General features: G+C 43.7%; 1 protein-coding gene across 2 annotated transcripts; it reads left to right on the top strand.

Annotated features, from left to right (window-relative positions):
• The first annotated feature begins 1,028 nt into the window (after nucleotides 1–1,028).
• On the top strand, nucleotides 1,029–25,285 carry SARS1 (seryl-tRNA synthetase 1). Of its 2 annotated transcripts, XM_012500449.2 has the most exons (12): nucleotides 1,029–1,258; nucleotides 11,135–11,205; nucleotides 15,452–15,532; nucleotides 16,507–16,665; nucleotides 17,954–18,097; nucleotides 18,745–18,900; nucleotides 22,329–22,550; nucleotides 23,096–23,225; nucleotides 23,510–23,667; nucleotides 23,924–23,989; nucleotides 24,364–24,493; nucleotides 24,851–25,285. In XM_012500449.2, the coding sequence occupies exons 1-12, from the start codon at nucleotides 1,123–1,125 to the stop codon at nucleotides 25,006–25,008; spliced, it is 1,611 nt and encodes a 536-aa protein (XP_012355903.1). In that variant the 5' UTR covers nucleotides 1,029–1,122; the 3' UTR covers nucleotides 25,009–25,285. The 2 variants fall into 2 exon arrangements, with proteins under 2 accessions (XP_012355903.1, XP_003267937.1); XM_003267889.3 differs by lacking the exon at nucleotides 23,924–23,989 and having other exon boundaries at nucleotides 1,051–1,258; nucleotides 24,851–25,283.
• The last annotated feature ends 988 nt before the right edge of the window (nucleotides 25,286–26,273 follow it).

Genomic DNA, 26,273 nt, shown 5'->3' with positions numbered 1-26,273 from the left:
CCTTATTATAAACTCAGGTGTTATCAAAGGGACCCATTATGAATAACCCAGGAAATTCAAGGGTTTTAGGGGCTGTGTCAGGAACCAGGGACAAAGCCCAGATATATTTCATATTATAAATAAATAATATGATAGTTAGCTATGTCACACCCTCATCTCAGGAGTCCATGACGGTGGTATAAGATCAAGAAGGTCTTAGCACATCTAGCTCTGAGAAGGCATTGGGAGTGAGGCTTTAAAGTTTCTGCCAAGTGGAAGGATTGGGGGTGGGGGTGGGGGAACAGATCACCTGTTCCCAAATCCTTCAAATAATCTCTTGTTATCAGGGAGATTCTTTGATAACTTTGGCTTCACTCCGCAACTAGAATATTTCATTTAAAGGTCTGAACATTATAAAATCAAAGTATGATACAAACGTTCTTCAAGACGCTTTCAAATTGACCCAAGACATGACATCAACACCTTATACTGCGTTCAAATCTGCTTAATGTCCCTTTGGAAAAGTTTTCTCTTGTCTCTCTCTAAAAGACAACCGCACTTTCCCAAAGCTGTGCTCTTAAGAGTTGGTAAAGGGACAATTTGGTTTACCCAATAATCAGATTAATAAAGGTATACCATTTCTAAGGCACGAGAGCAGGAATCTTAAGCTGAGGTAGCCCTGGGACTAAATATGCCATCCTCTTGCAATCAAGATGGAGAAGACGGCCGAGGTTCAGGGAAAGAGCCCAGTGGAAGAAGCCAACCTAGTGAGAGGAAAACGGGCACCTGGTGAAGGTATCTGCCTCTAAGCTAGGGATGAGGGGACAGGCCTCTCTGCCTAGAGACAGGAGGAGGAAACTGAGGCATTCACACTTTCATGTGACGATCACATTTCCTGCAGAGTGTAGCAGGGCCAGGGAGCGGGAACCAGATGTATAGTCCCACGCCCACCCACTCTCCCCTCCCCTCCCTCCGCGGCCCCGCCTCCAACAAGCCGCTTCCGGTCGCGAGGGGTCGCCTGCGGGCTCCAGCTGCGCCTGAGCAGGAAGGGAGGGTCAGCGCGCCGGCGCAGTGCCGCGGTCACAGGCTGAGTGCCGCGGCGCGATCCTCGCTTCTCTGAGTGTTGGCCCGGGAGGAAGGAAGATGGTGCTGGATCTGGATTTGTTTCGGGTGGATAAAGGAGGGGACCCAGCCCTCATCCGAGAGACGCAGGAGAAGCGCTTCAAGGACCCGGGACTGGTGGACCAGCTGGTGAAGGCAGACAGCGAGTGGCGACGATGTAAGTACCGGGACGGGCGGGTTACCTCCTTGATCCTAAACCCAATTTTCTCTCTCAAATCCAGCCACCGTTCCTGAGGCCACAGCTTCCACCCTTCGTCAGACCCCCTCCCAGGGTAGGGTGGCTTCGAGGTTCTCCCCATCCCCGAAAACACAGCCTAGTAGCCGGGGTCATCCCACTTTCTCCTCCACCCGGGCGGAGCGAGGTCCCTTCCACGCGTGCTCAGTGCCGTTCGCTGCCAGTGTGCGTACGCACGCGCATCGGGAGCTGTCAAGCCTTCCTGTCCCAGGGGTTGCCAGAACATGCCGGGGCGGGAGGTTGTGGGGTCTAGGCGGCTTTCCTAACAGGAATCTTTGCTCCCCCCGAGTCTTTTTCTGATCTTCAGCAAGGCCAGAGTGGTTTTCCTTTGTTTTGATAGGATCAAAGGCTCCTCCTGAGACTGCGTCACTTCTGCAACACAGTAGATTCATTCGGGCGTTGGAGGCCGCTCTTGGCCAAAATAAATGACCCTGAAGCTTTTCGGAAGGCCATCCCCCGACCTATGGGCATACCTTTAAGAATTAGAAAAGTCTTTTCCGTGGTAGATCAAACGTGACGGGGGTGAGGAGGCGAGAAAAAGATTGTAATGACTGAGGCTGTTTAATTGTGATTTGTGGACGTTTTCCTTTAAAGACATTGGCAGAGTTGGGCTAGAACCTGAAACTGCCGGATCTTGGAGTCATATCGGGCATCTTTCATGAAGCTGAATAAAACCGTAGAACCATCTGCCCGTAAATCTCTGCCTATATTAACTGGAGTGGTCGCTGGTTGGGCGGATGCTGTCAAGTACTTTGTCTGATGCAATAGGTCTGCAACCATCTGGGAGCTAGGTTGATGACAGCACACTGCAAAAGCAGCCGCTATCCAAGAGTGTGATGGATTTCTATTAGGAAAATTGATTTTCTCCTGTTTATAAGGATCTTGGATGTCAAAAGAGTATTTGTTTAACTTGAGTTTTGTGCTGATTCTGTGTCTTAGGCCCTCTATTGTAGTAGTTTGATTGTGAGATTCCACACTTGACCTGAAGTTTCGAGTTGCAATGGAATTTAATTTTGCCACATTTTTTGTTTAGGATAAAACTAGCCTGAGCACTGTTCTACTGAATCTGAAGTCAGGAGTATCAGATTTTTGTGTCAGTCCAGCCCTTGGCCAGTGCTAAATGACTTTGAATGTGTTAGCTAGTCTTTTGGGTATAATGTCTACATCTGAGGGATTTGTCCCTTATCTGAAAAGTAGATAAGTGGTGAGTTCTTCAGGGACAAGGATTCAGTTTTATTCATACAGTATATATGTGGATATACATATACACATTTATACATGAAATCCCAGTATCTAGCACTGTACCTGGTCCTTGGTAAGGCCTTGATAAAGGTTTGTTGGAGGTGTGAATATTTTCTGTGTTCAGGGCACTTTACATTCTTTATGAAAAGCAGTTTATGTAGTTTATGTTCTTGTTTTAAAAAACTTAATCCCAAATGTGAAGTCATTTCTTTTCTTTGTTTTGTTTTGTTTTTGAGACGGAGTCTCTCATTGTCACCCAGATTGGAGTGCAGTGGCACCATCTTGGCTCACTGCAACCTCCATCTCCTGGTTTCAAGAGATTATCATGCCTCAGCCTCCAAGTAGCTGGGACTACAGGCATGCACCACCACACCCAGCTAATTTTTTTTTAGTTGAGATGGGGGTTTCACCATGTTGGCCAGGCTGGTCTCTAACTCCTGACCTCAAGTGATCCACCCTCTTCAGCCTCCCAAAGTGCTGGGATTACAGGTGTGAGCCACCATGCCTGGCCAGTAGTTTATTTCCAATACATCTATTAATTTGATTATTTTCTATTTGACAACGCTTTCCAATATTCTCTTTGCATCCAAATGGAATTTATATTTTTTCCCAAGTTCCCAACTGCCCAAGGTAGACACTGGCAGATTTATATCAAGGTTCTTTGACATCTTGAACTTCAGATCAGAGGATGGAGTTCTTCTCTCATTGCCTTGAACAAGGGCTTATAACCAGAGCCACATTAAGAACTCAGATCATGCTCCCTAACACGGTGAAATCCCATCTCTACTAAAAATACAAAAATAATTAGCTGGGCATTATTATGGGGGGCGCCTGTAGTCCCAGCTACTCGGGAGGCTGAGGCAGGAGAATGGCGTGAACCCGGGAGGCAGAGCTCCCTAATTGAGGACACATAGCAAGCTTCACCAAGCCCTCCACTACAACTATACCAATTTGTCTTCCTGTAGACTTAGAAGGTACCACTAGGGTTCCTTGGAGAACACAGGAGTCCAGTATAACTTGGAGTCATAATACCACATTGGAACTTAGAACTCTTGTAACTCCAGGGATTTGAGCTGTGATTTCTTCTTTTTAATTCAGAGTAGCGTAATGATCCTACACTTGGGCATATTTGTCTTGGCCCCACTCCCGAAGCAAATAGATTTCCATGTATCTGGAAATCTGCTGCAAACCCCAAGAATTTTATCCTCCCTCAAAAAGTGCTATCCTGAGTGGTTTTTTTTTTCTTTTTACTGTACATTGAAAATTGAAGTTGTTGTTTCCTGTTTTTTTAATATGAGACAAGGTCTCACTGTGTCACCCAGGCATGATCACAGCTCACTGCAGCCTCAATCTCCCCAGGCTCAGATGATCCTCCTGCCTTAGACTTCTGACTAGCTGAGACTACAGGCACAATGCCACCATGCCTGGCTAATGGGTGTATTTTTTGTAGAGATGAAGTTTTGCCATGTTGCCTAGGCTGGCCTTAAACTCCTGGCCTCAAGCGATCCTCCCACCTCGGCCTCCCAAAATGTTGGGATTACAGGCATGAGTCACCATGCCCAGCCTAAAGCTGTTATTTCCTCATGACCTTTACTGCACATGTTTTAAAACAGGTTCTTATCATTGTTTGCCCCAGCAACTGGAATAGCTTTCTGTCTGCTTTCAATCTTAACCCAGTCTCACCAGGGCATATAATCTTTCTAGAATGCAAATCTGATCATTTTACTTGAAGGCTTAAGTTTTGCAGTGACATACTTCAGAGCAGCACTGTCTGATAGGAATAGAATGTTAGCTTCATGTATACAGATGCTCCTTGACTTAGGATGGGTTTATGTCCCAATAAATCCATCATAAGTTGAAAATATTTTAAGTAAAAAATGCATGTAATACACATACCCTACTGAATATCATAGCTTAGCCAAGCCTACCTTAAATGTGCTCAGAACACTGACGTTAACCTACAGTTGGGAAAAATCATCTTACACAAACCCTATTTTATAATAAAGTGTTGAATATCTCATGTAATTTATTACTATTGATCATAAAGTTTAACCATTATAAGTTGGCGATAGTCTGTAATTGTTAATTTGTTTGTATCTAATCTAAAAAATATAAACAGAAACAGATGAAATTAATTTTAGTAATACATTTTATTTAACCTAGTCTTGTATACCCAAAAGTTTTATATACGTAAATATATATATATATATATATATATATAATTATTATTATTATTTAAGTGTAAAACATACTTTGGAGTTTGACAGCATCTTGTTCTGTTACCCAGGCTGGAATGCAGTGGCATGATCACAGCTCACTGCAGCCTGGACCTCCTGGGCTCAAGTGGTCCTCCCACCTCAACCTTCTAAGTAGCTGGGACCACAGGTGTGCACCACCATGCCCAGCTAATTTTTTAATTTTTTGTAGAGACAGGTCTCACTTTGTTGCCCAGGCTGGCCTCGAATTCCTGGACTCAAGTGATCCTCCCACTTCGACCTCCCACACTGTGGGGATTACAGGTGTGAACCACCACGCCCAGCCCCAAAATTATATTTTCAACATATAATCAATATTTTTAAATTACTGAAACTAGCCCGGCGTGGTGGCTCACCCCTGTAATCCCAGCACTTTGGGAGGCCAAGGCAGGCAGATCACGAGGTCAGGAGATCGAGACCATCCTGGCTAACACGGTGAAATGCCATCTCTACTAAAAATACAAAAATAATTAGCTGGGCATTATTATGGGGGGCGCCTGTAGTCCCAGCTACTCGGGAGGCTGAGGCAGGAGAATGGCGTGAACCCGGGAGGCAGAGCTTGCAGTGAGCCGAGATCACGCCACTGCACTCCAGCTTGGGTGACACAGTGAGACTCTGTCTCCAAAAAAAAAAAATACAAAAATTAGCCAGGCGTGGTGGCGGGTGCCTGTAATCCCAGCTACTTGGGAGGCTGAGGCAGGAGAATTGCTTGAACCCGGAAAGCGGAGGTTGCAGTGAGCTGAGATTGCGCCATTGCACTCCAGCCTGGGGGACAAAGTGAGACTTCGTCTGAAAAAAAAAAAAAATTACTGAAACTACTGAGATATTTTACTTTTTTTTTTTTTTGGGTACAAGTCCTCAAACTCCAAAGTATGTTTTACACTTAAAGCACCACTCTGTTCAGGTGCTCATTTCAAATTTCAAATGCTCATAGTCACATGGTATTAAAAGCTACTATATTGGACAGTACAGCCTTAAAGTATAAAAATCCAAATTTCTGAACACAATTTACAAAGTGCCCCACGCCTTCCTGGCCTCCCGTCTACCACTCTCTGCATAGGGCCTCCCGCTCTTTGCTCTAGCTTATTGCTACTCATAGACTCTTTCACACTTCTGTGACTGTTGCCTCTTCCTGGAATGCTCCTTATCAGGGTGTGCCACTCCCACTTCCATCAGCCCTCTTTGCCACTCAGCTACTGTCATAGTGCCACCTCATTTGTTGAGTGCTCTCCTTATATTGTCTTACAAATCTCTTACAGCATTTATACTATTCCTGTATATACCCTTCAAAAACTTATTTTTATTGACATACATACAGTAAAGTACACAAATCTTAGTGTACAGGTTGATGAGTTTTCTAAATCTATACACCAATGTAACACTCAGATCAAAATATAAGACATTTAGGCCGGGCGCAGTGGCTCACACCTGTAATCCCAGCACTTTGGGAGGCCGAGGCGGGCGGATCATGAGGTCAGGAGATCGAGACCATCCTGGCTAACACGGTGAAACCGCATCTCCACTAAAAATACAAAAAAATTAGCCGGGCGTGGTGGCAGGCGCCTGTAGTCCCAGCTACTTGGGAGGCTGAGGCAGGAGAATGGCGTGAACCCAGGAGGCAGAGCTTGCAGTGAGCCGAGGTCATGCCACTGCAGTCCGGCCTGGGCGACAGAGCGAGACTCCATCTCAAAAAAAAAAAAAAGTATATATATATATGACATTTGCAGCACACCAGCAGATTGCCTTGTGCTACCTACCAGTCAGCCCCTTCTCCAAAAATAATAGTATTCTTACCTCTATCACCATAAATTTCTTTGCCTGATTTTGAACTTCATATAAATGGACTTATGTAGTATATACTTTTGTATATGGCTTCTTTCTTCTTTTTTTTTTTTTTGAGATGGAGTCTTGCTCAGTCGCCCAGGCTGGAGTGCAGTGGTGTGATCTCGGCTCACTGCAAGCTCCGCCTCCCGGGCTCACACCATTCTCCTGCCTCAGCCTCCCGAGTAGCTGGGACGACAGGTGCCCACCACCACGCCTGGTTAATTTTTTTTGTATTTTAGTAGAGACGGGGTTTCACCATGTTAGCCAGGATGGTCTCGATCTCCTGACCTTGTGATCCACCCGCCTTGGCCTCCCAAAGTGCTGGGATTACAGGCGTGAGCCACTGCGCCTGGCATGGCTTCTTTCTTTCAAGATTATGTCTGTAAGATTCATCCATGTTACTAACATGTAGCAGTAGTTGGTTCTTTTCATTGCTATGTAATACTCCATTATGTAAATATGCCAATCAATTCTACTGGCATATTTACTTTATGACATTTGGATAAAATGGGTTGTTACCAGTTGAGGGCATTATGAATAAGCTTCTAGAGACTCTTTTTTAAAAAATGTTTGATTGGCAATTAACAAATTATAGTTGTATATATGTATAGGGTACAATGTAATGTTATGATTTATGAATACAATGTGGAATAATAAAAGCAGCTAATTAACATATCCATCACCTAAAATACTTATATTTTGTGATAAAAACATATGTACATTCTTATGTGTGTCTTTTGGTAGACATTAGCACTCATTTCTGTTGGGTACGTACCAAGGAGTAGAATTGCTGGATCATAGGGTGGGCACATGTTTAGATTTAGTAGATAATACCAAGTAGTTTTCCAAAGTGGTTGTAATGATTGATATTCCCACCAGCAGTATCTAAGAGTTCCAGTTGCTTGGCATTCTTGCCAGTACTTGACATTGGCAGTCCTTTTAATTTAGCCATTCTGGTAGATATATAGTGGTGTCTCATTGTTATTTTAATTTGCATTTTTTTGATGACTAAAGATATTGAGTGCGTTTTCATAGGTTGATGGCATTTGGATAGCCTATTTTGAGAAGTACCTGTTCAAGCCTTTTGACCAATTTTTATTTGTCCTTTTCTTAGTGGTTTGTAGGAATTATTTATATAGTGTGGATAGAAGAATACCTGTCAGCTAGATACCACAGATCTCCTCTCCCATTCTGTGGCTTGCCTTTTCATTCTTGTGATGAGTAGAAGTTCCTAATTTTAATGAAGTCTAATTTATTGACTTTTCTTCTATGATTTGTATATTGTGTTTCCAAAACACAATAGATAAATCACAGAATTTGTATTCTGTTTTGAAAATCATGTTATGTCTTAACCTTCAGAAGACATTCTCCAGTTTTTTTTGTAGACATTTTATTCCTTTACCTTTTACATTTAGGTATAAGATTTACTTAATATTAATTTTGGTGTATTATGTGAGATAGATCAAAATTTTTTTTTTAATGTGGAGAGTCAATTGCTCATGATAAAAATGCAATAAACTGAGAATAGAAGGGAGCTTTCTTAATCCGGTAGTAGATACTTACAAAAAAACCCATAGCTAATTTTTCTTTTCTTTTCTTTTCTTTTTTTTCTTGAGACAGAGTCTCATTCTGTTGCCAGGCTGGAATGCAGTGGCGTGACCTCAGCTCACTGCAGCCTCCGCCTCCCAGGTTCAAGCGATTCTCCTGCCTCAGCCTCCTGAGTAGCTGGGACTACAGGCGCGTGCCACCATGCCCAGCTAATTTTTGTATTTATAGTAGAAACAGGGTTTCACCATGTTGGCCAGGATGGTCTCGATCTCTTGATCTCATGATCCGCCCACCTCGGCCTCCCAAAGTGCTGGTATTACAGGTGTGAGCCACTGCGTCCGGCCACATTTTTCTTAATGATGAAATATTGAATGCTTTCCCCTTGAGGTTAGGAACAAGACAAGTATGTCTGTTATCACCTCTACTAATCAACATCATGCCAAAAGTTCCAGGCAGTATGAATAAGGCAAGAAACAAAAATAAAAGATTGGAATGGAAGAAACTGTCATTATTTGCAGATCACTTGATTGTGTATGCAGAAGCTGAACTATTAAAATTAAATAACTTTAACAAAATAACTGGATACAATACACAGAATCAAAGGTACTTCTATATACAAGTAACAGTTTAGAAGCACCAAGTACATAGAGATATACCTAATAAATAACATTTAAGACTTATACACTGAAAACTACAAAACATTGCTGAGAGAAATTAAAAATAATGAAGGGATATACTATATTCATTGAAACATTCAGCATTGTTACAATATTTGGTTTTGTTTTATTTTCTTTTTGTTTCTTTTCTTTTTCTCTTTTGAGATAGAGTCTTGTTCTGTCACCTAGGCTGGAGTGCAGTGGAACGATCTTGGCTCACTGCAGTCTCTGCCTCCTGGGATCAAGCGATCCTCCCACCTCAGCCTCCCGAGTAGCTGGGAGTACAGGCACACACCACCATGCTCAGCTAATTTTTGTATTTTTTTTTTTTTTTTTTTTGTAAAGGCAGGGTTTTGCCTCATTGCCCAGGCTGGTCTCGAATTCCTGGGCTCAAGCAACCCACCCACTTCAGCCTCCCAAAGTGCTGGAATTACAGGCATGAGCCACCACACCTGGCCTTATTTTCTTTTATGCTCCCAATACCTACTGTGATGCCTTGCAAATAGGAGGGAATCTCAAAACGATTATAGATTTATAGGAAGTTGGAAAAATAGTAGAAAGGTCCTGTTTTCCCCAATGATAACATCTTATATAACTCTAGTACAATATTAAAACCAAGAAATTGACATTGCTACAATCCACAAACCTTATTCAGATTTTGCCAGTTTTACACACGTGTGTGTAGTTCTGTGCAATCTTACCATGTGTAAATTTGTATAACCACTGCCATGCTCAAGATACAGAACTGTTTCATCACCACAAAGATCCTTCTTGCTATCTCTTTGTAGTCTACTCCCTTTGCCCTTTGCCCTCCATCTCACCCCTAGCAACCACTAATCTATTATCCATCTGTATAGTTTTATCAATGTGAATAAGTGAATGAGAAAATAGTGATATCATTTTGCATTGAAGTTTCGTTAAAGAGGTATCAAAGAGGAAAGCTTCTTGGTAAAGCCTTAAAGAATGGCTCTCTAGGTGCTATCTCATTTCTAGTCATCAATTTTGCCTCTTAAAAGCTTGAATTTGGCTGGATGCCATGGCTCACACCTGTAATTCTAGCACTTTGGGAGGCCAAGATGGGTGGATCGCTTGAGCCCAAGAATTTGAGACCAACCTGGGCAACACAGCAGAACCCATCTCTACAAAAATAAAAATAAAAAAATTAGCTGGGTGTGGTGGCACACACCTATAGTCCTAGCTGCCTGGGAGGCTGAGGTGGGAGGATCACCTGAGTCCAGAAGGCAGAGGTTGCAGTAAGCTGAGGTCGTGCCACTGCACTCCAGCCTAGGTGACAGAGTGAGACGCTGTCTCAACAACAAAAAAGCTTGTGCTTGAATTTTATCGTATTGCCCCTAACGTTTAGATTCAAGAGGTCCAAATTTTACTAATCAGAGTTAGACTGATGATCCATGATACCAATATACTAATTTGGGCCAATATATTGACTAGTTAGTGCCTGTCTTCCCCAAAAGGAAACCAAATTATAAGAGACTAAATCATTCTCAAGGCTGCCAGATGAGCATTATATCAAAGTAAAAGGGTAACATTAGCTATTCCTAGCGTGGAGAGGTAGCAATCATGACTGCACTCTTTATAGACTCCTATGCATAGCACCTTTTCCTTAAATGAGTTTTAAGATAATTGGGCAGGTTAGTTACTTGAGTGTCTTCCAAGTTTTTCAGATGTGTTACTCTATAATGGCATCATACAGGTTATGATACTTTTTAATTTTAACCTCAGAATGGTCTTTTCCTTGTCACCAAATGCTGGGGACACCCTATTGTAGTCACCATTGTATGCCAACTACATTTGGGGCTCTAAAGCTCTAAGATTAGGCCGGGCACGGTGGCTCACGCCTGTAATCCCAGCACTTTGGGAGGCCGAGGTCAGGAGTTCAAGACCAGCCTGGCCAACATGGCAAAACCCTGTCTCTTCTAAAAACACAAAAATTAGCCGAGTGTGGTGGTGGGCACCTATAATCCCAGCTACCCGGGAGGTTGTGGCAGGAGAACTGCTTGAACCTGGGAGGCGGAAGTTGCAGTGAGCCGAGATTGCACCACTACACTCCAGCCTGGGCAACAAGAGCGAGACACCGTCCCAAAAAAAAAACAAAAAAAAGCTGTAAGATTTTATAACTTCATGAGGCAGATCCTTCAGCTCTGCCGGCATTTGGGCCTTAACCTGAAATCAGTACTAAGAAGTCAGGATCAGGAGAAGGCAGTATCTTAATTATGGGCATTTCTTTGGTATATTCTTGGATTCTTTATTCCTAGGTAGATTTCGGGCAGACAACTTGAACAAGCTGAAGAACCTATGCAGCAAGACAATCGGAGAGAAAATGAAGGTAAGAGAACTGAATAACAAACAGCCGTGAGAACTTGAGCGGAGATGTTTGATCTTGCTCTTAGCTAATGTTCACAGAAGGTCTAACTCACTGTTTAAGTCTACAAGATGTTCAATTTCTTACCAAAGGGGAAAATATTATTTTAAAAAGATAGGGAGGCAGGGAACTTGGAGGCATTTTCATATACTTTACCACAAGTCCATCTTCTGTGTTCAGGTAAGATTCTTTGTTGTCTAGCCATTTGTTGTCTATTCTGTTCTTATATTAGAAATATAAATTCCACCAGTCATCTTTTTTATGGCAGATTTCAGATTTGTCGTCTCAGTGTAGTTATGCTCCATAATGAAAACTACAGATTCAGAGTTCAAATCTTGCTGTGTTATGTGACTTTTAGGCAAGTTAATGTCTCAGCCTCAGTTTTCTCATCTATAAAATGACAATACTAACACTCACCTATAGAATGGAATTGTTAGAACTTTTTTTTAAAATTTAAATGCCAAGCAATGGTTATGGATAGAACTAAATTTCTTTTAAATGTAGAAAATTTGGCACAATGTCTAGAACATGTAGTTGTTCAGCAATTGTGAGTTATAATGAATGGCAAGTAATGTTACTGGCCTTCATCCAAAAAAAAATCCTTCCTATGCCTGAAAAATGTTATGTTTCAGCTCAGCTTTTGCTTTGGTATCCAGAATAGTTCATGTTTTTAACCTTTCTTCAAAAATACCTGTTTAGCCCCTTAATCATATTACATTACATAGTATAGCTGGGTGCGGTAGCTCACGCCTATAGTCCCAGCACTTTGGGAGGCCAAAGTGGGAAAATTGCTTGAGCTCAGGAGTTCAAGACCAGTCTGCACAACATGGTGAAACCCCATCTCTACAAAAATAAAATGAAACAAAAAAATTAGCCAGGCGTGGCGGCCCGTGCCTGTAGTTCCAGCTACTTAGGAGGCTGAGGTGGGAGGATCACTTGAGGCCAGGAGGTAAAAGTTGCAGTGAGCCAAGATTGCACTACTGAGCTCCAGCCTGGGTTTCCAGTGAAACCCTGTCTCCAAAATAAATAAATAAATTAATTAAATGCACTTTACAATCTAGATAACTTTTAAGTTGTAAACCTCAAAACTAAACAACAACAACAAAAAATTATAGAACTTTGGAACTGTACCAGTAAAGAGCATAAAAAGATGACCTTGGGATTCTAGCACCTTACACTTAACTTCATGGCAGTCGGCATCTTTCTCTTTGACAATATTTTGTTATACTTTCAGCGTGTAACACTTTTAGCTGTGGAAAGTGATATTGATAATCATCGAGTTTCTTTCTGTGGGACTTAGTCATTCGCATACTAGAGGCCCCATAATTATGTTAATTCCCATGCATACTCCTCCTTGGGTGTTCTTTGGGACCTATGTGCAGTCAGTGCCAGCTGGGTATTTTTTGTAGCAAGAAGATGGGATTGTGAGTGTTGTCATTCACAATAACATTCTTAGATCTGATTTTGTTGCTAGCCATGCAGGGAGTGTTCACTCCCACTGCCATTGAAATGGTAATGATAGTGCTTTAATTTGTAGAGCACTTGAAAACACTGAGATACTTTCACAGACATCTCATTTTGGTTTTGATCCTTACTGCAAAGCTGGAGTGCAGATAGTACATTTGTCAGCCTTATTTAATGGGTAAGGGAATCGGCTTAGGAAATTAAAGAGCTTGCTTAAAATCATACTGTAACTTAGTTGCAGAGTCAAACCTTGAGCTCAGAACTTGAATTTGCTGCCCTGAGGGATCATCAAATAGCAAGGGAGCCTGGTAACTATCTTGCGAACATATCACCCTGCCTATGATGCCGTTGCAAAAATCTTGAGATTTAGTCCATTTTTTCCCTACCTCTGTAGTCTGTTCTTATCAAGACTCATTCTGATAGTTTCACATTTTTCCAACTTTTTTTCTTTTTTTTTGAGACAAAGTCTCATTTTGTTGCCCAGGCTGGAGTGCAGTGGCACAATCATGGCTCACTGCAGCCTCAACCTCCTGGGCTCAAGCAGCCCTCCTGCCTCAGCCTCCCTAGTAGCATGCCACCACACTCGGCTAATTTTTTTTTTTTTTTGTAGAGATGGAGTCTCCCTGTGTTGCTACTGCACCTGGCCAGATTTTTCCAACTTTTTAGAGATGATTTTGCTCTGAGTCACTGAAGGGTGTGAGTGGAGTTATGGTTAGAATTTTGATTGTATGAGAATGTGTAATGAACCTAAAGGATTTCCATGCTTTACATTTAGGAGATTTAGTCCTTTTGTTCTTTTCTTTTTTTTTGACACAGTGTCTTGCTTTGTTGCCCAGGCTAGAGTGCAGTGGCATGATCGTAGCTCACTGCAGCCTCCAACTCCTTGGCTCAAGCAGTCCTCCCACCTCAGCCTCTCAAGTAACTAGGACTATAGACACATGTCACTGTGCCTGGCTAATTTTTTAAAAAGTCACCCAGGCTGGAGTACAGTGGCACAAGCATAGCTCACCACAGCCTCTAATACCTGGGCTCAAGCAATCCCCCTGCCTCAGCCTCCCAAGGAGCTGAGACTACAGGTGTACTCCACTATGCCTGGCTAATTTAAAAAAATATATATATATATATATTTATTTATTTATTTATATTTAGATATTTAGATATGGGGTCTCACTCTGCTGCTCAGGCTGGTCTTGAACTCCTGGGCTAAACTGATCCTCCCCTCAGCCTACCATGTAGCTGGGATTACAGTTGCAAGCCACTGTACCTGGCTATACTTTGTTTTATTTATACTCACAAAGCAGATGCTAAATATTCTTATGCAAGTTTTGTTGAAGTCTCATGTATCTTATTATAATGACCTTTGACTAACTTTCTTTAACTCTTTTTTTTTTTTTTTTTGAGACGGAGTCTTACTCTGTCACCCAAGCTGGAGTGCAGTGGTGTGATCTCAGCTCACTGCAACCTCCGCCCCCCCAAGTTCAAGCAAGTCTCCTGCCTCAGCCTCCCGAGTAGTTGGGATTACAGGTGTCTGCTACTGCGCCTGCCTAATTTTTGTATTTTTAGTAGAAACGGGGTTTCACCATCTTGGTCAGGCTGATCTTGAACTCCTGACCTCGTGATCCACCCACCTCAGCCTCCCGAAGTGCTGGGATTACAGGCATGAGCCACCGTGCCCTGCCAACTCTTTTTAATTTAAGAAGAATTTAACTCTTTAAGTGATCTTCTTAAATTCACCTGGTTTTGTGCAAGGATTAGAAATGATGATTTAGCAGAATTATCATACGGAAGGATGAGAAGAGAAACTAGAGAGAATGAAATCCAGCCCTGGTTACACCCCTGCCATTTTGTCAAATTACATTGGTTGTTCTAAACTGAATTCCAGATCTTGTGACTTTTTGTTTGTTTGTTTTCCTTGGCTGTCTGATATTTCATCATTCCATCCATCTTTCCCCCTTAGCCTCAATGCTGGGATTGTTGTTAGCAGGTAGGTAAGAATCTACGCTCGGGGCCGGGTGCAGTGGCTCACGCCTGTAATCCCAGCACTTTGGGAGGCCAAGGTGGGGGATCACTTAAGGCCAGGAGTTTAAGATCACCCTATCCAACACAGTGAAACCCTATCTATTAAAAATACAAAAAAAAAAAAAAAAAAAAAAAAAAGGAAAAAAAATTAGCCAGACGTGGTGGCACACTCCTGTAATCCCAGCTACTTGGGAGGCTGAAGCAGGAGAATCACTTGAAACCGGAAGGCGGAGCTTGCAGTGAGCCCAGGGCACGCAAACGGCACTCTAGCCTGGGTGACAGAGTGAGACTCTGTCAAAAAAAAAAAAAAAGAATCCACACTCAGGTGTGTCTGCTCCAGGGCTTGCTCCTGAGCACTGCACTACCTCTCCAGCGCTTATAGCTCATGAGCATTTCAAATAAATTCTCTTCTGATTCCTATGATGATCTATGTACAGGGAATGACATTCTTCTCATATTCTTCAGGATGTTAATTCTCTGACCCAGACAGATTAATTGATTTTAGGATCAAAAAGCTATTAAGTGGCAGCATAGGGAGGGGCTTGACACTTTGACTTCTGGCTTCCAGTGTACTAATTTTTTTCCTACATGTTGTATCTTTTAGAAAAATTTATGTAAGAAGTTCTGTGATTCATTTATATAATATGTTAATTTGGTGTACACTTTATAAATCAATGCCAGAGATTTTCTTTTATTTATTTGTGTTGGGTTTTTTTCCTTCTTGCAGAAAAAAGAGCCAGTGGGAGATGATGAGTCTGTCCCAGAGAATGTGCTGAGTTTTGATGACCTTACTGCAGACGCGTTAGCTGTAAGTTATAGTTCTTTTCTAAGTTAGGATCTTTGCTATTTTGTCTTAATTTTATTCCTAGACAGCAAGTGCTCTCACTCTGCTCCACACAGCATTGTGACATCCTTTCATTTCTGCTGCTGGGAAATGTCCCCACCCATTCTTGTTATATTCTATATTTGAGTATTTATTAGACAGCAGAGATGGAGACAGATGGAGTGGGAGAGTCAAGGGTAGGAAGAATAGAAAAAGGAAAGGAACTGTGTTTGGTTTATATAACTCCATATTCTACTCTTTGTTACACAAAGGCAAGAAACTTCAATTTACTCTAACACAGTAAATATTCAGTATGCTGGGCAAGAGCCGTAATTTTTGAGTTTTTTAGTCACTGAACCCTTTCTTGAAACCCTTAACATTTAGCAAGAACATAAACCAAAAAAGCAAAGTTGCTGTGCTTGAAGGGCTCGGATTGGGGGCCTGAACCTGCCTGGCCCTACTGCTAAAGCGCTTGCCTCAAAGAAATAAGAGCATAGTTTGAAACAGCTGCAATACAGAATACAAAATATGCTTCAGACAAATCTCTTACTCCTAATAAATTTATAATGTTCCTAGAGAACAGTTAAATGCAGCACATCAATAGAGTGCTAAATTGGTTCAGTCAAGAAAATCAGAAAGTGCAAATTAAGGGAAAGTTCTCATAAGAGAGCGGCAGTACTAAAATTTCTGCAATGTATGGGAACAATAGATAGTGGCCAGAACTATCTATCTCTGCCTCAAGCACCCCCAAAGAAAAATGCCGATGGATTTGTAGGGCAAGACTGTATATATCTGTGTGTGAAATAAATCTCAGTTCTTAAAAGTCTTCGTTTCCAGTTTTTAAAATGCTACCACAAGGGCTATCTTGAGAGCACAACAGGGTTAGGGCAACCGAATCATATTCCTGTGCTGTCCTTGCCTCACTGTCCTGCTTATGGGCCTGGCCTGTTCATCTACAGAACCTGAAAGTCTCACAAATCAAAAAAGTCCGACTCCTTATTGATGAAGCCATCCTGAAGTGTGACGCAGAGCGGATAAAGCTGGAAGCAGAGCGGTTTGAGAACCTCCGAGAGATTGGGAACCTTCTGCACCCTTCTGTGCCCATCAGTAACGATGAGGTTGGTGGCTGTGACGCAGCAGGAGGCTGCCTTAGGTCGCTGCTGTCTCTGCAGGGGTGGGGACAGGAGGAGATCTGTGGAACACTGGCACTGTCTGTCAGAAGCAGGTTCTTTGTATATTCCCCCTGCCCACCAATTGAGAATTGCAGGAGTCAGATCCTTGTCTGATTGGGAAGTAGCAGAGATAGCAGGTAGGAGGAGACTCCTGGCACAGAAATCTCTTCTAAATAGGGCTGCTGTCCTCCACTGCGTGTTGCCCGTGGTAGCAGGCGTCTCGTGGGAGGGATCTGCTAAATCAACCTAACCCCCTCACCCACAGCCTGCTGAGAAGCTGCAGGTTGAAGGGAAATCTGCATGATAAAAGTTTCCTGCTGAGCGGGAGCTTCCCCTGCACAAAGCTGCTCTGAGCCCAGCCTTTGTTCCCTGACACCCCAGCCGTAGCAGGGCCCATCTGTGCCTCTTTCATTCATTCCCTGGTGAACATTAAACTCACTGCAGGCTGGGGTGTGCAGGAGGCTGCAGAGCACAGACCATGAGACGACTCAGGAGGTCAGGGCCCTGAGTCCGCCCTCATGTGGCCCTGGGACCAATGAGAGCCTGGAAAAAAAAAATCTACATTCTCCTCTGCATCCCAGGCGATGTCGATTGTCTGGGAAGGGTTGTCCTTGTGCAGGATTTGAGGGGTAATTTAAAAGGGTAAAAAAAAGAAACAAAAAAACCCCCAAGATAATACTATAGACCTCTTGGAAAATCATCACTCGCAGTTTCATGGCTAGAATCACTTCTCAAACTTTGTAAGTTACTACTTCTCCATTGAGTAGGAAGTTGCCTTCTCTAGTTATGAGACACAGTAGTGTTTGAGTTAAGCGATGACTTCACAAAGCCAAGTTGTTGGTAGAATAAAGTTTGGAAAGATGGAGGTTGTAGAATTAAGAAATCATATATCAGGCTTGGCGCGGTAGCTCACGTCTGTAAACCCAGCACTTTGGGAAGCCTAGCCCAGGAGTTTGAGACCAGCCTAGGCAACATGGCAAAACCCCGTCTCTACAAAAAATGCAAAAATTAGCCAAGCATAGTGTTGCACACCCATCTGTAGTCCCAGCTGAGGCTGAGGCGGGAGGATCACTGGAGTCTGGAAGGTTGAGGCTGCAGTGAGCCAAGATTGTGCCACTGCACTCCAGCCTGGATGACAGCGTAAGACCCTGTCTCCAAAAAAAAAAAAAAAATTTAATTTAAAAATAATAAAATCATATGTCTTGTATCTCTCTTTCTTGCTGTGTTTCCTTAGGATGCGGACAACAAAGTAGAGAGGATTTGGGGTGATTGTACCGTCAGGAAGAAGTACTCTCATGTGGACCTGGTGGTGATGGTAGATGGCTTTGAAGGCGAAAAGGGGGCCGTGGTGGCTGGGAGTCGAGGGTACTTCTTGAAGGTAAGAGCTGGGAACCAGTGAGGATAGGATTATGAAAAAGAAACAACAACAACAAATATATATATATATATATATATATATATATATATATTTTTTTTTTTTTGTGTGTGTTTGTGTGGAGAAACATAATCTACTTAAAGAGGCCCACAAATCTACCAGTTGTACTCGCCTTTCTGCAAATGTATTGGCAATTAGATGCAATTCTCTTTCTAAAGCAAGAGAGGGCTTATCAGGATTCCACAGAACAAAAGCCACTAAGTGGTCCTCCATAATGAATGTCTGTTTTGCTGACTGAATCAGAACAGTCTCTGCCTTTAAGTAGCTCAGTATAATTGGACAGTCAGACAAGTAACAAAGAATCAAAATCCACTGTCATAAGCCCTGTGGTTTGTGTAGGCCCAAAGTGCTTTGAGAACATCAAGATAATTCTCTTAACGGTGTGCCTGGATGATTCACTGGGCTTCAGTGTTCAGAACGAATCTCAAGGTTCAGAATGTCAGTTGCTGGGATCTGTGGTCTTTTATTGGCCTCCTGCTTGCCCCTCGGTAGTCCTGTTCTCTTGGCCCAGGTGCCTTTAGGTGTCAGTTCTAGCTGAACATGATGGTGACAAGACCCAATCAGACAGTACTGTGTCTCTGCTCCTCTAGGGGGTCCTGGTGTTCCTGGAACAGGCTCTCATCCAGTATGCCCTTCGCACCTTAGGAAGTCGGGGCTACATTCCCATTTATACCCCCTTTTTCATGAGGAAGGAGGTCATGCAGGAGGTGGCACAGCTCAGCCAGTTTGATGAAGAACTTTATAAGGTGAGTAGCCTGGGTCAGGTGACAGAATGACTTCTTAAGTTATGTAGCTTAACTTCAGTGATGCAGAGTGGTGCTGTCCAATAGGACTTTCTGCAATGATGGAAACGTTCTCTATCTGTGACTCTTGAGCACTTGAAATGTGGGTGGTGCAACGGAGGAAGCACATTTTTTATTTTAATTAATTTTAACTTAAACATGTAGCTAATGACTACCATATTAGACAGTGAAGCTGCAGAGCCTCTTTTACCTTTCCCTGGGTAATCTGTATGATGTATCTAAATCAAGCATACTTGAACACCATGAGCTTACAAAAGAAGCCCATTCCTTGGGTGCTTGGACAAAAGGAAATTACAGTAGTGGCACTGATCTCCTAGCCCGCTTTCCATGTCCTCCCACTCCTAACCCCAGTCTGGAAGCTTCCACAGGGTGAGACATACTTGCCTTGGGATGGAGGTGGCGTCCAGTTTGTGGCTGTTTCTCAACCATGGACCATGTCAGGGAGAGCCAGACAATTCAAGTCAAGGTTCAGAAGGTCATTCTGATCAACTGGCTCTAACACCAATAACAGCACCCCACTCCGTGTTCAGCACTCAAGATTTCTAGAGCGTCTCTGCTAACAGCTGTCCAATGCAGCAGTGTCTACTATTCATTTGTCCCTCCCTTTCAACTCTTCTGTCAGAAATAGGGACTTAGTTCCTACCGGCTTATTTCCTCTCCAGACAGTGGAGGTAGAGTTAGACAACTGCTGTTGGACTCATCTGATTTATTTAGGGAGATAGTTCAATAATTAGAACGATCTTTCCATTGTTTCTGTTGATGAGGTAAAAGTTAAGTTTTCATTCAAGACGCACTGGGAAACAAAGTGCTCTCCCTAAACCCTGAGCATTAGTATAACCTTGACCTCCTCCCTCTCTTATTTCTTTTAATGAGGGGAGGAGTGTGTTCCTTTACTGACTAAAACCTGTTTTACCTTTTCTTTCTTTTTCTAATTTCAACGCCTAAGATTAGATAATCACTAACAGAACATTAGAAATATCCACTGCAGGTAACACTAGGGAGAAACCTATGTGGAGTATTATGGAAACTGTTAGGTAGCTGGTGCTCCCTGAGTCCTGCAATCTCCATCTCTTATCCAGATGCTTCTTGGACCCACAGGCAGGAAGAATCACAGGTTTCAATAGTGAAGAATTTTGGCTGGCACTTCTTGTCTGATAAAAACCTCAGTTCTGTAAGAATGAATGTAGTGCTGCCTAATAGAACTTTCTGCACTGATGGAAATGTTCTAAGTCTGCATGATCCAGCATAGCAACCATCAGCCATATGTGACTTGAGCACTGAAAATGTGGCTGATGCAACCAAGGAACTAAATTTTAATTTGTTTTTATTTTTTTAAATTAATTTCCTGTATAGAGACAGGGTCTCACTATGTTGCCCAAACTGATTTCAAACTCCTGGGCTTAAGCAATCCACCCGCCTCAGCCTTCCAAACTGTTGGGATTACAGGTGTGCGCCACTATGCCCAGCCTAATTTAATTTAAATAGTCATATGTGGCTGGCTATACCATATTAGGCTGCACAGCCCTAGAGCTTTCGTATGTTGTACGTGAATGGCCCCACAGCGGCTAAATTCCTACTGCCAGGTAGCAAGGTAGTTTTCCAGGCCTCTAAACACCGACCCAGGGGAACCTTTCTTCCTTCCTTTTTTTTTTTTTTTTTTTTTTAATTAAAATGCTGCTACATAACAGAAAATTTAGAAATGGCAGAGGGAATTATCTGCTTTCCCATTGACCTAATATAACAATTGTCATCTTAAAATATTCACTTTGGGATTTTTTTCATATATATGTTGTTTTCACATACTTACAATTGCCATGTACATAAATTGCCTTTTTATTTAGCATTATTTTTAATTTTTATTTTTATTTATTTATTCATTTTTTGAGACAGAGTCTCACTCTGTTGCCCACGCTGGAGTGCAGTGGCACGATCTTGGCTCACTGCAACCTCCGCCTCCTGGGTTCAAGTGATTCTCATGCCTCAGCCTCCCGAGTAGCTGGGATTACAGGCGTCACCACCACACCTGGCTAATTTTTTTTTTTTTTTTTTTTTTTTTTGAGACGGTGTCTCACTCTTTCACCCGGGCTAAAGTGGCATGATCTCAGCTCACTGCAACCTCCACCCACCAAGTTAAAGGGATTATCCTGCCTCAGCCTCCTGAGTAGCTGGGACTACATGCATCCACCACCATGCCTGGCTAATTTTTTTTTTTTGTATTTTTAGTAGAGACGGGGTTTCGCCATTGGCCAGGCTGGTCTCGAGCGCCTGACCTCAGGTGAATCACCCGCCTTGGCCTCCCAAACTGCTAGGATTACAGGCATGAGCCATTGCGCCCGGCCACACCTGGCTAATTTTTGTATGTTTAGTAGAGACAGGGTTTCACCAAGTTGGCCAGGCTAGTCTTGAACTCCTGACCTCAGGTGATCTGCCTGCCTAGGCCTCCCAAAGTGCTGGGATTACAGGCATGAGCCACCGTGCCTGGCTGCCTTTTTATGTGGCATTATATCAAAAGTGTTTTTCTGTGTTACTGCATGGTCTTCATTTTTATGGTTGTATAATATTACATAAATAATGTTACAGTGAACTTTGTCCTGTCTGAACTTTTTTTTTTTTGCATTATTTTCTTCAGCTGAACAGCAAAGTATATTCTTTAAGGATCATAGCCACTAACCTATAAGCACCAAGAAAGCAGAGACTGGTGTCCCTTTTTGCTCCACACTGGTGTTTAGTAAACGCCTCACAAGGATTAATGTATGTGGCTACCAGCACAGGTTTATTGCATACCTGCCAGCATTGACCATTATTCATCATGGATGAGTTTTCTTTATTAGATAAGTGGAAAATAGCTGGGCACAGTGGCTCACGCCTGTAATCCCAGCACTTTGGGAGGCTGAGGCAGGTGGATCACCTGAGGTCAGGAGTTCGAGATCAGCTTGGCCAACATGGTGAAACCTTCTCTCTACTAACAGTACAGAAATTAGCTGAGCGTGGTTGTGCGTGCCTGTAATCCCAGCTACTCAGGACGCTGAGGCGGGAGAGTCTTTTGAATCTGGGAGGTGGAGGTTGCAGTGAGCAGAGATTGTGCCACTGCACTCCAATCTGGGCAACAGAGTGAGGCTCTGTCTCAAAAGAAAAAAAAAGATAAATGGAAAATATTCTTTCCTCTTAATTTACATTTCTTTGATCTCTGTCAGGGGACCCCATTTTGGACTGACCCATTCCTTTATCTTTTTAGTATTCTCTCCCCACTCCCAGGCAGGGATTAAAGGAAATTTTTCCTGCACTATTATTGATCTCTTTCTTGTGATTTCTTATTCTAGCCAAGGTCCTCCCCGCTTCCTCTTAACTGGTATAGCTCCTTCCTTCCACAGGTGATTGGCAAAGGCAGTGAAAAGTCTGATGACAACTCCTATGATGAGAAGTACCTGATTGCCACCTCAGAGCAGCCCATTGCTGCCCTGCACCGGGATGAGTGGCTCCGGCCGGAGGACCTGCCCATCAAGTATGCTGGCCTGTCTACCTGCTTCCGTCAGGAGGTGGGCTCCCATGGCCGTGACACCCGTGGCATCTTCCGAGTCCATCAGTTTGAGAAGGTGAGTAGATGGGTCAGGGTAAGGAGTGGAACTTTCTCTGTCTCCAGAATGGTTAGACGAGAGATAGGATCTGTGTTGCTGAGGCCCATCCTGGCTCCAGCTTTTCCTCTCATTGCTTACCTCTGTATTTCCGGGGAAGTGCATGGTGGAGTGGCGTGGAGTATGGACCCTGAAACCAGGCTGCGGCTTTACCACTCACCAGCTGTGTAACATTGGGCAAAATGCATAAGCCCCCAGTGCTCCATTTCTGCCTTTGTACGAGGAGGATAACAGTAACGGTGCCTGCCTCACCAGGACTATTGTGGCCTATTGTGAGGATTATCCCAGTCAATATATGTAAAGCACTCAGAACAGGGGCTGGCATGCATGTGGGAAGCTCGCACCATAAGCATTTGCCCTTGTGATCCAGTCCCAGTTGCTGGGGGCCCAGCCTTGCCTGCCTCCCAGTGGTGTGGAAACGGGTCTTCATGGCAAGGATGTCTCCCACGTCAGTCCTTTATTCACCCTATACCACTGTCACCGTCTCCTTGGGTCCCTCTCTGCAGATTGAACAGTTTGTGTACTCATCACCCCATGACAACAAGTCATGGGAGATGTTTGAAGAGATGATTACCACCGCAGAGGAGTTCTACCAGTCCCTGGGGATTCCTTACCACATTGTGAATATTGTCTCAGGTATGGGACCCAGCCTCTTCTCAGCCTCCCTTTCCTGCAATCCCAGACGCCACCCTTACCAGCTGAGCTGCCACACAGAGAAACAGCTCACAATTCAACTCATTGCCCACATTAATTAAAATATTACACTCTTCTCACTTGGGAGTATTTGGTGTTAAGAATATCTGGATGTGATTTCACCTCTGGAGACAGGACATGAATTAAAGAATTCTTCAGGCTTGCTAAAGGTTAGCCTTCTGAAATACCATCCCTCCTTCACGAGTTCTAGGGGTTTTTCCTTACAGGTTCTTTGAATCATGCTGCCAGTAAGAAGCTTGACCTGGAGGCCTGGTTTCCGGGCTCAGGAGCCTTCCGTGAGTTGGTCTCCTGTTCTAATTGCACGGACTACCAGGCTCGCCGGCTTCGAATCCGATACGGGCAAACCAAGAAGATGATGGACAAGGTAGATGGCCCCCGGGGAGGTGGGAAGCAGAGCCTTCAGTACACTGCCCATCCATCTTATTTCTCAGCCTTTGGGGTGCACTGGTCCCCAGGATCATGGGAAAATCTGAGCTTCTCAATCTAGACCAAAAAGGGAATCTGAAAATGCCTTCTACTGAGTCAGGACTGAGTTCTTTTAGCTAGAAACCTGAATCTAGCTCTCTTCTATAAGGTAATTCTAGCTTTTCTCTTTCTGGCTTTGTTTTTCTTAACTCCAGAGAAAGAATAATCTCCATTTATCTACACAGAACAAGTTGGAGGCTTCCCTCTTCTCACCCAAGAAGGTCTGGGTTGTAAGCTGCTCTCTTCAAACCCAATTTTCAGGCCCTACTCTTTTCCAAGTCAGGAGCTTGAAAGGGGCAAAAAGGAAAGGCCACAATAGTAGTTTCTTCCTTCCCTCAAAGGGCCCAACTCCTCAGAATACCAGAAGCTACCACTTGTCACTCGTGGAAACATGAGGGATCTTTCTGCAGTTATCTAATAGGCAATAAATACCAAATAATTCAAATTGAGAAAAAAGTTGCTAAGGGGTAGAACCCATCATTTTGATTTGGACAGTTGTGGTTGGGGAAGTCTGGTTGAATGGATGGTTCCTGGCCGTCAGTAAGACCAGATGAGAGTTGAGCTCGACTTCCCCTCTGGGACCCTGTCTTCCCAGGTGGAGTTTGTCCATATGCTCAATGCTACCATGTGCGCCACTACCCGTACCATCTGCGCCATCCTGGAGAACTACCAGACAGAGAAGGGCATCACTGTGCCTGAGAAATTGAAGGAGTTCATGCCGCCAGGTAAAACTCCCAGCTCATCTCATCGTCCTCCTCTTTTCTGTCTTCACACTCTTCTAAACAGCAGGCCCCTTTCAGGATATACCAGGTTTTTTTGTTCAGACACAGCCCCTGAAACTCTGTCTGCCCTCTCGGGCTGGGCAGGGCAGAGGGCTTGGTTGAGAAAGTAGCCAGTGCAGGTATGATATTGAAATGCTGCTAAAATTCAGACTAGGGAAGAAAAGAATAAAGGAAACCGGTGCCTATCAAAGGGACCCCTCTGTTCAAAGGGATCATTGTCTTGTTGAATTCTCCCCAGAGGTCTTAGGGCTTTGACTCGCTGAGAAACAACAGGTCATTTGCTTGGCTCTTCCTTCCCAGGACTGCAAGAACTGATCCCCTTTGTGAAGCCTGCGCCCATTGAGCAGGAGCCATCAAAGAAGCAGAAGAAGCAACATGAGGGCAGCAAAAAGAAAGCGGCAGCAAGAGACGTCACCCTAGAAAACAGGCTGCAGAACATGGAGGTCACCGATGCCTGAACATTCCTGCCTTCCTGTTTGCCGGGCTTTCATTTCTGTCCGCTGAGATCTCAGAGCCTGCCCAACAGCAGGGAAGCCAAGCACCCATTCATCCCCCTGCCCCCATCTGACCGCATAGCTGAGAGGGGAACAGTGCCATGTACCACACAGATGTTCCTGTCTCCTCGCATGGGCATAGGGACCCATCACTGATGACTGATGAAACCATGTAATAAAGCATCTCTGGGGAGGGCTTAGGACTCTTCCTCAGTCTTCTTCCCGGGGCTTGAACCCCGCCTCTGATGGTTCTCCCTGATACACACTTCTGCTTTTCCTTTCAAATTAGGCTGCTCCCTCCAGTTAGCAAGTCACAGAGCCTTTGAACAGGTAAGCAAAGGGAGGGGTACACTTAGAAAAGGCTCAAGGGGAAGGTGGAAAATGGAGTCTGAATCACACAAGCTTGCAGGGCAAGGGCCAGGATCCTCCTTTACAAATATGTTCCTGCTTGAAATCATTGAGGTAGGACTAGCTTAGACACCAGAACTGTTTTAAAAGCCTTCTAGCACTTCTGTTCCCTACGAAGGACTCTGTGGAAAGGGAGAGGCTGTATTTAATCCAGAAGAGCCCCCAGCTTCTATGCCTAGCATGGGTTGGGGACTTATTAACAGCAGTTTCTCTCGTTACAGCCATCCCCACATGGGGAGACCAACGGCATACCAGCTTGCTGCTGCACCTCCAAAGGATTGGGATAGCCAGCAGGGCAGAGGAGAGGAGAAAACGTTGTAGTCCCTTTGTGGAGCTCCCACTGTTGCCCTAATAGCCAGTTCCTTTCTCAGGGGAGGGTGATGTTCAGGCTGTTTATTTACCTGCTGCCTTTCATCTGCAATCTACAAACCCTTTACTTTAATAACAGCTTCTGTTAGTTTAGTGCCTGTCTCCTAGGAGGTTAAAATACTCCCTATAGACGATCTCTTTTATCTTTATGATGGTCCCAGAAGGTAGGGTGGGGACACGATTATATGATTATGCCTGTTCCATCCTTTGGAAGACAGAAATACAAGGACGGTAAGGGAGATGAGACAACGTGGCCTGGTGGAGGTCAGAAGTCCTGACTCCTCGGCAGTGCTTTATGTTTCTTTGGGAGGTTGAGAGCTGGAATGTGAACTGGGCTGTCACTTAGGAGCCTTTATCTCACCTCAGCTTCCTTAGTCCCTGAGCAGCAACTTGGGCCCGTTGGAGCGTGGTACCAAGGAAAGGGGCCATGTGCTCCATTTTCCAACGGGGGC

The sequence above is a fragment of the Nomascus leucogenys genome, chromosome 12 (genome assembly GCF_006542625.1).
Source record: "Nomascus leucogenys isolate Asia chromosome 12, Asia_NLE_v1, whole genome shotgun sequence".
NCBI lineage: Eukaryota > Metazoa > Chordata > Mammalia > Primates > Hylobatidae > Nomascus > Nomascus leucogenys.
This window is presented reverse-complemented; position numbering and strand designations above follow the sequence as displayed.

Excerpts from the sequence above, each read along its gene's own strand:
- SARS1 (XM_012500449.2), top strand. The coding sequence starts at position 1,123 with ATGGTGCTGGATCTGGATTTGTTTCGGGTGGATAAAGGAGGGGACCCA. Across the intron at positions 16,666-17,953 it reads TGCCCATCAGTAACGATGAG|GATGCGGACAACAAAGTAGA; the intron begins GTTGGTGGCTGT and ends GTGTTTCCTTAG. Across the intron at positions 23,668-23,923 it reads CCAAGAAGATGATGGACAAG|AGAAAGAATAATCTCCATTT; the intron begins GTAGATGGCCCC and ends TCTTAACTCCAG.